General features: G+C 56.7%; 1 protein-coding gene across 1 annotated transcript in view; it reads left to right on the top strand.

The window, feature by feature from the left end:
* CHSY1 (chondroitin sulfate synthase 1) overlaps window positions 1-12,441 on the top strand; it is an 83,634-nt gene extending 71,193 nt beyond the window's left edge. Inside the window, exons 2-3 of the mRNA XM_061558613.1 lie at window positions 5,492-5,941; window positions 6,765-12,441. Of these exons, the coding sequence (XP_061414597.1) occupies window positions 5,492-5,941; window positions 6,765-8,129 (1,815 nt within the window). The 3' untranslated portion in view covers window positions 8,130-12,441. The remainder of the gene's footprint in view (window positions 1-5,491; window positions 5,942-6,764) is intronic.
* The last annotated feature ends 295 nt before the right edge of the window (window positions 12,442-12,736 follow it).

The raw sequence follows: 12,736 nt of genomic DNA, 5'->3' as shown, positions 1-12,736 counted from the left end.
GCGGCCCTTCCTGAGATCGCCGGCCGCACCCTTCACGCCGAACCCGAGCCAGCACCGGCGGCGTGCGGTAGTTCCGGTCGCCTCCTTCGTATTTCCACCTCCTGCCGCCAGCGCTCGCTGCAGTCGCTGAAAGCGACACGCAGAGGGGGCTAGCGCGAAAGCGCGGGGGGGGGGGGGGAGGGGGGGGCTTTTCCGATTATCGCACGGTTGGCTATGTACAGTGCGAAAGAAGTTCAACATACGTATGTGCAATCGAACCGACGGATGATTTTTGTCAAGCGTGGGTTTTTGCACCGCACATTTAGATCGTGCCGAATTCCCGTGGGGCGCTGTAACGACGGGTTGGAGAGGGGTGGGAGGGATCTGCCGGTGAAGCGTTAACGTGGCCGCAGCGCTGCAGATTTACATCGCGCTCACGTGGCCCGCATCTCTTTAGGGGAAATGAAATATTACCATGCCGCTGCCAATCTCTACCGTCCCATTTAGGCTCTGTTTGACCTCCTGGCAGTCGGACAAATTGTGGCCCCATTTTGCAGAGGCGGTGTTGGGAGGCGAGGGAATTGAGGGCTGCACGGAGTGGGGTAATAAAGCGTTCTGTTTTAAATAAGGCTCCACGCTTCTTATTTTTTTTCCTCCCACGGAGCTCCAGCATGTGTCATGAAATTTACAAGCCCATTATATCGGCTGAAAATGTACCGTGGTAACTCACTGGGTTTATTTTTATTTAAATGGATTTTCTTCGGTGTATCGTGAGTCTGCAAATCTTTATGGAATTTTTTTCGAAAGCGAGCGGTGGAGTTATCTTTAAAACGGAGCTGCCGCTAACAACTAATATTAGCATTATTATTTTTGTGGGACCAAGGCCAGACCTTGCCAATAGGTAGTTTCGTTGATGCGTTTTTTCACGCGCGTTTCCTTAGAAGCTGAGAACATTTGCTCCTGCTGCTGCATCGTAGCCACCTGCTGCCATGAAGCATGCAGTGAGCCACACAGTGAGCCATTATGAGCCACACAGCCACCGTGACCTCAAATCGAACCACAAGTTACACAGTAAGCCACACAGAACCACGAGGCAGCAGTGAGGCAAGAGCCACAGTGAGCCACATGGTGAGCCGCACGGCAAGCAGCCTACCTCAGCCTGGTGGACGTCCGCGTTGGAAGTTGCTCGTTCTGTGCCGAGGCCTGGCCTCCCGAACGCGACTCGAGTGCTTCGCACGCAGAGCGAGCGCTGAGCAGGATAGACGACCGCTCTTAGCTCGGCACGATCACTGTACAAACCGCCAGTCAATCACGTTCACTCAAATGTATTCGATGGTACCCTAACAAAAGAAGACCGTGATGCAGTTTTTCGGGGAACTGCATCACGCACGAAGGGCCCCGGGTGCTTTCTGTACGCGTTTGCGCGTCGCTTCAAACGCAAAACTGCGGCACAAACCTCGGTCGCGTCCTCCCCCCTGCGACAGCACCGCGCGCCGAAGCGGTAGTCGCGCCGCGGCCCGCGAGGACGGAGAGAGGCGAGTTTGATGTTGCGCAAGTCGTTCCCTAAACTGCGGGGCGTTCTCTCTCCGTCCACGCCTCGTCCTGTCCGTTCTCTCTCCGTCCACGCCTTGTCCTGTCAGCACGGCTCTGGAGACAGCACATCGTCTTAGTGGTGATGATTATTTTTTTATTATTTCTGTTTTACTTGAACTAATAGCAACACTGGAGAACTAATGGCCCTGGAAGATGAGGCAGAGCTTCAGGGAATGCGTTAGCAGCGGTGGGAACCCACAGGCCAAGAGGCATCTCGCCACCACCACCACCACCATTACTGGTGCCCTGTAACAGGATAATAACGCACATTACATGAACACTTTAGGCACTGGAACTTTTGGAAAGTGAGAGTGGAAGAGGCAAAACATTAACACTAATGCTTTTCTCTGTTATGAGCCAATGTTCATGACAATAGCGGTGAGGTCTTTATGGCGTGGAACATTAGGATGTTTGCGTGTGTGTGTGTGTACAGAAACTATTGAATGTTTTTTATGGTTTCCGATAATTATGTTGCTTCCCGGAGAGCTGGTATGCGGTTTTGTCAGGAATCCAGACATTTGAAATCCAGCCTTCATTTGTGACCAACATCAGCCTCAACACCGCCCGCTGTGGTCATGCATTTCACATTCCCCGCTTCTCCCGCGCCCCCGTTTTTTTGTTATTTTGTCGACGGGATTTCAATAACGAGCTCGCCCATTAACGAGCCGCTCCCCTCGGTGAGCGCGACGCGAGGCTCGTCGCGACTCCGCCCCAGCGGCGCCGCGGAGCAACAGTAGCGGAAACACGCTTCCCGCCGCCACGCGTGGCCCAGTGTTCCCCCGGGGCTTTGAAGGTGGTGGGGGCAGCAGGGAATTACACGAGCTTTCCTTGCCCTCTCTCTCACATCAGACTCTGACGGTTTTAGGGCACCCTTCTCGCCGGAGCGCCGTAGTTCACACGCGAGCACGTGGACGAGTGCGCGGATGAACACGAGGACGGGCGCTTAACGAACCGCAGCTTGCGACGTTGCCTGCCCCGATTCCTCAGCGCTGTCCCTGCTGAATGCTACGGAGTTGGCACGCCAGACTTGTCCCGGTATGCCGACTGTGCTGTAAGGAAAAGAAGGAGGAACGTCCGCTGGAAACTCCCTAAATCGTGTGGCATAACGTTGCAAGGCGCCGGGGAATGATCACGGGGAATTGCATCAGCTCTGAAGTGGCTCGAACGTGACTGCTGTGAGACACGAGGCGTTCTCCTTTGTTCCGCCAAGAGCACTCATCGCATTTTGAGCGTCAAACCGAGTAAATGCAATACAGACAATTTTTTATTCTTCAATTATGGTACAGACCCACCACTGGCTTCAGGGTCCGCTAACAGAGATGACAGCCATCCCATTTGATCGCTCGAACACGAGAGAGGCGTTGAGCGGTGACCTGAGTTGAAACCACCAATGTTCCACAATCAACTCGCTGCACTCGAGAACTTGGTTTTAATCAGAGGCAGCTTAACCCCGACTGGAAGCCAGGCTCTGCAGCGGTGCAGTGGAATCACCGAATAACTCCGCAGTTTCACAGCAACACGCAGAGTCTAAACGCCGAGCAGCGCCTTCCTTGGCACGGCGTTAAACTGACAATGCGCAGTTTAACTAAACATTGGCAACCATTTCACCAAAATCGTCTTTCACGGAAACATGTTCTACACACAATATTAACTCCCATCTCAACCAGAACCACCGAATGCTTTGGCTGCGTGGCAGTCTCGGGCCTTTTTGTTTCCCTTTCTCTCACCCGACCTCATGAGTTTCGGCCAAAATGCCCACTGATGGATCGGCTGTCATCACACATGCGATGAAACCAAGCTGCTGATCTGGTGCCAGCGGGCCTCGCTGGTCACTGCCCCCCCCGCCCCCCTCCGTGAGTGATTTCTCAAAGACGGAGACCGAGGCCAACTTGCCGGCTGTACAGTTGCGGGACTCACCCCATTGCCTGGCGCAACGGGAACGCGACGCCGCAATTGTACGGCCGCCACTTGCATCCACAGGCCAGACCAGACAGTTTGATTTTCAGTCAGCCTTGGTCAATGATCAAAACTGTGCAGTTTACTGCAAATAAGACTCGGTACACTCCTAGTGACCAACAGATGTTGGTACAAATCCATTTCTGCCACTCAAACCCAGATGCCAATTCCTAGTCTGTCCGGATCAAACCCACACAGGTGGCAACCCCAAATATCCTGCGGATATACTGACCCCTGTCTCGGGATCGTGGATATTCCACAAGCGATAGATGGGGACCAGCCTAGTGGCCGTGGCAATGCCGTCCATCGCCTTCTGCCAACTCTTCGAAGTCTGTCGGCGATAGACTCAACGCCCTTGCACCAGGGGGATTCGGGGCGACATCGCGAATCGGATCGGGATTCAAGCGTCAAGTTTAACCTTGCGGTGTGAGTATAGCGCCTCTGGTGGCTGCGCCGGGGTCACGTGAACGAATTCCATGCAGCTTATACAAATGTAAAATAACGGATTCTATCCGTCACGCGCCGCCGTCGACATTATCCTGGAACCAAAGCCTTTGGTGAAGGTGTGGGGAGGGGGGGGATGTTCCCTTCTCACCCACAGTGAGCCACCTGCTTGGTATGAAGCACCTCGCCCCACTACCTCGCGTTCATATTTGGTTGGGGGGTGGGGAGTACATCAGGATTTTCTGAAATGGAAGCGGCACAGCAGGAAATTAATTTAATTTCTGATGATAAAAAATAACCCCGAGGCGCAACGGCGGGACCCTACCCCCCCCTGCCCCGCCCAGCCCCCCTTCCGCGACGCCGCGGATTCAAAGCGAGCGGGGTGCGTCGAGCGCTCGCTGCGCCGCTGTCGACGCACGGCCGTCCGAGCGGCGCGAACCTGCAAAGCGAATAAATAAGCACGTTTTGCGCGTTGCAGGAATTGACACGCGACGTCCGATACCTGCATTTGTAAACTGCGTCATTGGCGAATCTAAATGAGTGCGGCCGCGGTGGCGCATGCCGTGGCAGCGTGGGTGGGCACGGGGCCCCCTACCCCGCCGCCTCTCCCTAGCCCAGAGCCTGGGGGCCCCGCACGGTTGCGCCGCTTGCACGCCTGCCCGTCCGCTCGCTCGTTTAGCCGGGCTGCCACCGGTTTCCCTCTCGGTACGCCGTTTGGCAAAACCGCCTCGGTCGAGCGGCCAAGGTGCCCTGTGCCAGGCCGAGAGGATGGTGCGCATCTGCCCCGTTGTCCAAATGCGTTTCTGAGCAGCCGGGGCCCGGTGGTAGTAGCCGAGGGTTCGGCGGGGCGTGCGGAGAATTGCAAAACTCGTAAAGCTGCTTAGCTTCGAGGTAATTAGGAGATGGCAGTACAGCAAGTTGGCTTGATCAGCTCGGCAGTGCGGCTCTTTTGATTGTTGTCTCTGCAGGCTGTGTGGAGGTCTCGCGTGCGTGTGTGTTCTTTGTCTTAGTGCGTGGGTGTGTGTGTAGGTGTGTACGCATGTTTCCCACGCGACGTACACATCGCTGATTTCAATTAAGATAGAAAATCTTGGGGATTTCCTCCTCCTCACGTTTCGCCCCATGTGCCAAACCCTCATTAATATAATTGGCCAACGTAGGTTCCTCCTTCTGAGACTTTCCTGGATAAATAACTAACAGATGACATTTGCTATGATCTTTAGTAGCATCGTTCCCACTCAGTCCATTACACGGCACCATATTCTGCGGATTATGTGAGCAGATTCGGTAAATGTATAAACTATTGACACCAGGCATCGGTTCGGGGTTGCGTCTTACTCTCCGGAGCGATTCCTCCAGTCTAAATAAAGATTACGATTCTAATAAACCGCAGAATCCGGTATCGGCACACGGCGCCACCTGCACAAGCCCACTCGCGGCTCGCCGGCGTCAGCTCGCACAGCATCTGACCCCCCCCCCCCGCTATCTGCCTGTCTGCCCCCCCCCCGGCCCCCCACAGATGCAGCAGCTGTTCTACGAGAACTACGAGCACCACCACAAGGGCTACATCCACGACCTGCACAAGAGCAAGATGCGCGCCGCCATCACGCTGCACCCCAACAAGCAGCCCGCCTACCAGCACCGGCTGCACTCGCAGCTGCTGGCGCTGCGCATCTCCGAGCTGCGCCAGCGCACGCTGCAGCTGCACCGCGACGCGGCGCTGGCCGCGAAGTTGGCGGCGAGCGAGGCCGCCGGCGGCGCCGTCGGCGCGGCGGAGCCGCCGCGCCGCGAGGACCAGCGGCTTGGCGCGCCGCCCACGTTCATGCGCTTCGCGCCGCTCTCGCGCGACCAGGTGCTCGAGTGGGACTTCCTGACGGGCCGCCTGCAGCACAGCGCGGCGGACGGGGCTCCGCCGCGCCGCTCCCTCGGCATGGCCATGAGGCTGGCGCTCGACGACATCATCATGAGGGTGCGTGCGGTCGTGCGTGAGTGCTCGCCCGTGACGAGGGGGGGGAGGGGCAGGGGGGATGAGGGGGCCGGAAGGCCGGTGGCCATAAGACCCTGGCGGTCGTCGTTGACCCCGGCGTTTTGGCGACGCGGGGATCGGAGCGGGGCCTGTGGACGAGGGTGCCAGGCGCCACTCCCCCTGCCCACAGTGACGTTTCTGGGGAAATTACTCCGGCTTTGTGTTTACAGCACACGGTGTGACTTTTTTTGGGAAAAAGTACAACTAGAATTCCTGTGCCGGGAAGATGTGCCAATTACTCAACTTTTGTTTGTGTCGACATTTTGTCCTCTTTGTCTACTCGGGCCATCATCCATCAACATCAAAATAATAATCTGTTTTGTTTGTTTTACTCAGAAAAACATCACCGTTTTGCAGGAAGGTCCTGCTTCAGTACCGATAAAGACCCCGTCACGCACAGACAGGAACGATGCTCAAAGCTCTGCATAGCCAGGGATACGACACCAACTTGCTGTACTGCATAGACATCTCATGTTTACCTGTCAATCAAACAAGTTTGGTAGTTTCACTAATATACGCGATCCATCAACCGCTGAATCATAGGCGTGCACCAACAAAGCCAGATCATCATCAACCCAATCTTCTTGGATGTCGCATGTCTGCCGTACAGCAGCAGTCTCAAGATCTGGCGGTGGAGGAGAACGCTAGGAGGTGCGGTGGTTTCAACGGCTTCGGCGATGATATCTCGATCTTAATCTTGATCTTCTCCTCCAATCCCCACCGTGACCCCTCGGACCCCACCCCAACCCTGACCCCCCAACCCCAGGTGATGGAGATGATCAACGCCAACTCGCACGCGCGCGGGCGTGTCATCGACTACAAGGAGCTGCAGTACGGCTACTCCCGCGTCAACCCCGTGTCCGGCGCCGAGTACGTGCTCGATCTGCTGCTGCTCTACAAGAAGTACGCCGGCAAGAAGATGACGGTGCCCGTGCGGCGCCACGCCTACCTCCAGCAGAGCTTCTTACGCGCCGAGTCCCACGAGGCCGAGGAAATCCGCGACCCCGAGGCGCTCGCGCTCAGCGTCGACCGCTCAGCCAACAGAAAAGGCGGCGCCTTGATCCGAGGTTCCCTCTCCATCTTTTCAAACCCGCTCAAGATGTTCGTGCCGTTTCGGGTATTCAACCGCGGTGGCGGGAAAGGGGGCGGCGGTAACGGGGGCGACGGCGGTGACGGCGGAGACGGAGAGGCCGCCGGGCCCTGGCAGGCCGAGGGCAAAGTTCACGTGCTGGTGCCGCTCATGGGACGCCTCGGGATCTTCAAGCGCTTCATGGACAGCTTCGAGCACACGTGCCTGCGCTCGGGCCAGAACGTCAAGCTGCTCGTGCTCCTCTTCGACGAACAGCCGCGCACGGGGCCCTCGCCGGCCGCGGCGGCGGCCGAGGCGGCATCCGGGGCGGCGGCCAGCTCGGCCGGGACGTCCGAGAGCCACCGGGACGTCCTGCGCCGGTACCAGCGGCGCCATCCGCGGGCCGAGTTGGAGATCCAGCGCATGCCGGGCCCCTTCTCGCGCGGCGTGGCGCTCGAGGAGGGCGCGTCGCTCTTCTCCAACGACACGCTGCTGCTCTTCTGCGACGTGGACCTCGTGTTCACGGCCGACTTCCTGCACCGCTGCCGTGCCAACACCGTGCAGGGCGCGTCGGCCTACTTCCCCGTCGTGTACAGCGAGTACAACCCACGCTTCGCTCGCGGCGAGCCCGGCGGCGAGCCGCCGGCCGCGGCGGAGGGAGACCCGTCGGGCCACTTCGCGCTGAGCCGCAGGGGCGGTTTCTGGCGCGAGTACGGCTACGGCATCACGTGCATCTACCGCGGCGACCTGGCGGCGGCGGGCGGCTTCGACACGTCGATCCGCGGCTGGGGCCTGGAGGACGTGGACCTGTTCTCGCGCGTGCTGCACGCCAAGCTGGCCCCCTTCCGCAGCCAGGAGCCCGGCGTGGTGCACGTGCACCACCCGGTGGCGTGCGACCCCGCGCTGCCGCCGCACCAGCTGCGCATGTGCCTGGGCTCGCGTGCCTCCGCCTACGCGGACGGGCGCCAGCTCGCCGAGCTGTGGCTGCGGCGGAGGCCCGGCGTGGCGCTAGCGACGGCCGGCGCTGGGGAGGCGCCCCGGAACCGGACAGACGTGTCGTAGCGGAGAGTCGATCCGGACGAGGGGACGCTGTCGGGGTTTGTACCGACTAAGGGGGTGGGCGGGGGGCGGCTGGCCTCACCCCCCCTCCCCCTTGCCGAACGAAACGAATCCTGGAGCTCAAAAATAGAAGCTCCGCTCGCTGCACTCTGACCTCCGCGGGGGAGCCGCCGCGGGGACTAAACGATCGAGGGGGAGAACCGAGCGGGAACTGCACACAAGGTCCAGCATCCAGTTAAAAAGGCTTACTTCATTCCGTAATTTTATTGACGTTTTAGTAGTTCTATGGTAAGTCAGAAACTCTTGTTGTGCTTAGGTTTTGTTCTTTTTGCCTCCATCCTCAGACGTCTGTGAATAAAAGTGTCTTGGGGGACGGAGCCTCCATAAGTTAACAGTGCGTTACAAAACCACTTATAAAGCAATGGTTTTTAGAAGGAAGGAAAATAATTGCGAATTATTTTTTGGAGTTTGCCTCTCCGACTCGAGCTCCCGCCACAAGCGAGCGACACCGTGGCTGGGCACCGCTGCCTCGGGGTCATTGTTTTGGGTCGGATGGGGGGCAAAGGAAGGATGGGGGGGGGCAGAGGGCTCACACGGGAGGAGCGAGTGGCACTACAGCGAAGACTCGGGATGTAACGACTCATCGCCAACTCCGCGATCGGACTCATTCCTCACCATTATTCGATTCACAAATTTCTCTTTTTTTCCTCTCCCCCTTGTGATGCTTCTGGTATCCACAACGGGACGAAGCCAAGTCGCCAGCGGTCGTGTGACACGACACACGAGTTGGGAGTGATCGACACGAACGCCCGCGATTAAGCGCATCTATATTTATCGAGTCTAAAAAACCGATTTGACTTTCTAACGGCCGACGAATGCAGCCGAGCCTATGAATCGTTACAGGCCCCGCGAACACGGTACGGAATTTAAACAGCAGGCTCTGTTATACTGCTACGGGCAGGAGCAATACTTGTGATAATGTGAGAGTAATAATTGTGATATTCCACACGCATTCTCAACACAAACTAAACAAACGAGGGGCGGGGGCAAGGATGGTGTGGAGCGGGGAGGGGGGTGGGCAAGGATGGTGTGGAGTGGGGGGGGGTTATTCTGTTGCCAAATCTAAGTCACACTCAATGGGCCTTCCTAATCAAAGTATTTATTAAACAAGGCAAATCTGTTGGGCTGAGTTTCACATCTGGCGGTGGCCTCTGTCACCACCGATGAGACCGGGTTGCCTCCGGATGCTACAACTGAGAGCCGCTGGGCCCAGATGTGGACTAAAGCGCAGGGCGAGCAGTGGCGGAGAACCAATCGATTGTTTTGCAACAAAACGTGTGATCTCGCAGAGCATGAAATGCCTTTCTAAGGCCGCAAGCACCAGGCAGTCCGGCTCGCTGGAGGGGGGGGGCACTGCTGCCCTCAACAGATGCGGCAGAGCGCGAGCCGGCGGCGCCGTGAAATATCGCATCACAGAAACCGCGTCGCGTAACGAACTCTCCGGCGCACTGAGAATTGACGCTGAATGACCCATTTGACGTTTGTCACGGCGTCACAATGTCATTTAGCCACACAAGCGTGCGTGTGTACTTTAGTACACGGCTGGCACACACACACCTACCTACTCACAACCACAAAGCCGGTCAGTGGGGGTTGGTAAAGTGGTCGAGGGGTGTTTAGGACCGGTTTAGTTGTCACTTAGCCGTGACTACGAATTGAACTCTGGCCACCGGGCTCGCAGCTTGGTGCGCTAACCGCCGCTCCGAGACCGTGCGCGCGTGGGGCACGCGGCTCGCGCTCACGAGGGCGCGCACGCGCTCGTCCGGCCCCACGTCGCGATGATCGCACTGCCGCTCGGTTCGGAACGGAGGCGCTGCCCAAGGGTGGAGGCGGCGAACAAGGCGACACGCGGACGGTGGGCGCGGCCCGCGAGGCGCATCGCCGATGCCTTATTAGACGAGGTGTACTCGTGCGTCATTTGTGTCGTCGACACGGAATCGTCCGAGATGTTGTTTTACGCCCCGAGCGGAACGCGCTGTGCACGTTCTCGCCCCCCCCCCCCCACCACCACCACCACCACGCCACTGCAGGCCGACACCTCGCTCACTCCCAAGAGGTGCGGACGAAACGGAGCTTCTGGGAGTTCCACCAGAGACGTGGAGAAGAAGCCGCGGTAGTTCGATTCCTCTTCAGCGTGGCTTCGGGTCGAAGCGCGCGCGTGCTCTGGGGCGACGTCCGACGTTTCGCTCCACGCGTGGCAGCAGCTTTGTTCGGTTTCCCGAAGAATCTCGCAGCGCGTGGAGCGAACGTCGGGATGCGACGCTGGACGGCGCGCGACCCCCCCCCCCCCCCCCCCCACACAGAGAACTGTCGCCGCCAGCCGGCACATGCTAGAAGTTTTTAGACCACGAATTGAACTCTTTGTTCAACACAAAATAAATCCGCCCACGATCACCGGTGGACGGGGCGACTGCTCCGTGGTGGGGGGGGGGGCAGGGGTGGGGGCACGGTGATGGCACTCGCCTCCAAATGGTCGCGTGGTGAGCGGGGTGGGGGCGACCTCTGTGGGTCGGGGGTCGAGGTCGGTCCTGGGTTTACAGAGCAAGGTGCATTTTCTGCCAGGCACGGCGCGATCGACGAGTTGACCGCGCCGCGGGAGTGGGTATGTTTTACTGTATTTAAGCAAAGGCAGGAAAAGAAAAGAGGGGCGATGTTAGCAGGAGAAAGGGAATACAACAAATAACACCTGGCAGCAGAGACCCTCGAGTCCTGCTCAAGGCACTGTGAAGTTTGTAGTCAGCAGGATGAAAGTGGAGCTCTCTGCGCACGTGGCTTTGCTTTGACTGTTTTTGTTCTGTTTGGGAGCCTGCAGAGGAACACGTTTGTTTCGCGTCCGTTTATGATATATCTACTTTTGAAAACAAAACAGAAGATAATTATTTTTTAATTGTTATTTAAGAACATTTTAGAAAAAGTTGTGCTTTTGGTTCTGTTATCGTTGTTCCGAAGGGGGGAGTGGGGGGGGCCCGGGGGGTCACACGAGGTGAAGGAGATGTCAAAACGACGACGACTGCTTTAACTGAGGGTGGCTCTGACCATCGCTCGCTCAGATTGTCCACCATTTGGATTGTCCACCACTCGGATCGTCCACCACTCACATCGTCCACCGCTCACATCGGCCATCACTCACATCTTCTACCACTTACATCGTCCACCATTCACATCGTCCACCACTCACATCGTCCACCACTCACATCGTCCACCACTCACATCGTCCACCACTCACATCGTCCACCGTTCTTGCAATATCTCGCCGCTGCGCTCGGCATCGCCGTCGTTACTCCGTCATCTCTTATTATTATTATTTATTGGTCTCTTTGTTTTCCCCCCTTACAGAAAATTGGGTACTTTACAGTTTTGAAAGCTGTTTCTTGCAAACAATTCGAGACGTTCGATATTTACAATGGTATAAAAAAAACTAGTTTTTTTTTTATTGTTTATCATCTTGCACCCATGAATGTCGGATACTTACATTCCAGGCGTACACCCATCACTCCAATGTCTTAAAGGGGACACGGTTTTGATACGAAGCGGTGATTTTCTGGGTGCGCGTAATGCCGCTTACAGGATTACTCCACTCGAACACGGAGGCCGGTAACGCGGCCGGGTTAACGGCTGGGTCGGGTCCAATCTTGACGGTCGTTGCTGGGATAGGCGTTCAAATCTACGCGGGGTGTGTCGGTGACACACGCGCGCACACAATCGCACGCACACCACCCAGCTTTGTGTACGGTACCAAGGTTAAACACACACAAATACAAAGATCCCCCGTATAGCCTTATCAGACTGTTGGGGCAAGTGCTGTTCGCGAGCACTAATGAAGGCCGGCACGGCACACGAGGGGGGTGAGTGACCAGCACCACGCCCGACCGCCTTTGTCTCCCCAGTGGCGATGTTTACTCGTCGTACCAGGCACTCATTTGAGACTGAGTCGACCTAACAGAGGCCCAGGACTGGTTCAGATATTTGTCACTGATGTCGGCCGTGAATGGGAATCGAACTCGCGTCGCCAGTTTCGTAACGCAATGCGCTAACTGCTGCGCCACTGCTCTCCGCGGTTACCAGGACACACACAACACCCTAAGCTTGCACACGGGTACCACGATCTCACGTACACACATTCACATGTACACACACACACTTTAATCGCTTTCATTCCTCTCAGTTGTTTTCTTGGTCCAGTGAGGCAATCAAAAATGCAGAAATTGGAAAAGGTGAAATAAAGTTTTTTTTTTAAACTTACTTATCCACTGCTTCACGTCTTTGTTGTTGTAAAGAATACGTTTAACAATCTTCACCCGGTGAGTGTACATCTCCTTTGAACAGGACTGGTTCCCATCACGTGAATTTTGGAATGTCCTCCATGCGCCAAACACAGTGAACACCGGCTACCCCTGTTTCTGTCCCATCTTAAAACAGATGTAATGACAACAAAGACATTGTGCAGATATGCCAGGCAGGACCCTCCTAAAAATCTCGCATTTGTCAGGGGCCGTGGCCTGATACGTCACACCACCACATATTAATGCAAAATTACATTTATAACGCAC

This window comes from Lethenteron reissneri, chromosome 24 (genome assembly GCF_015708825.2).
Source record: "Lethenteron reissneri isolate LAM-NWPU_2019-01 chromosome 24, ASM1570882v1, whole genome shotgun sequence".
NCBI classification, from domain to species: Eukaryota; Metazoa; Chordata; class Hyperoartia; order Petromyzontiformes; family Petromyzontidae; genus Lethenteron; species Lethenteron reissneri.
Note: the sequence above shows the minus strand (reverse complement) of the source record. Positions and strands in the feature narration are given on the sequence as shown.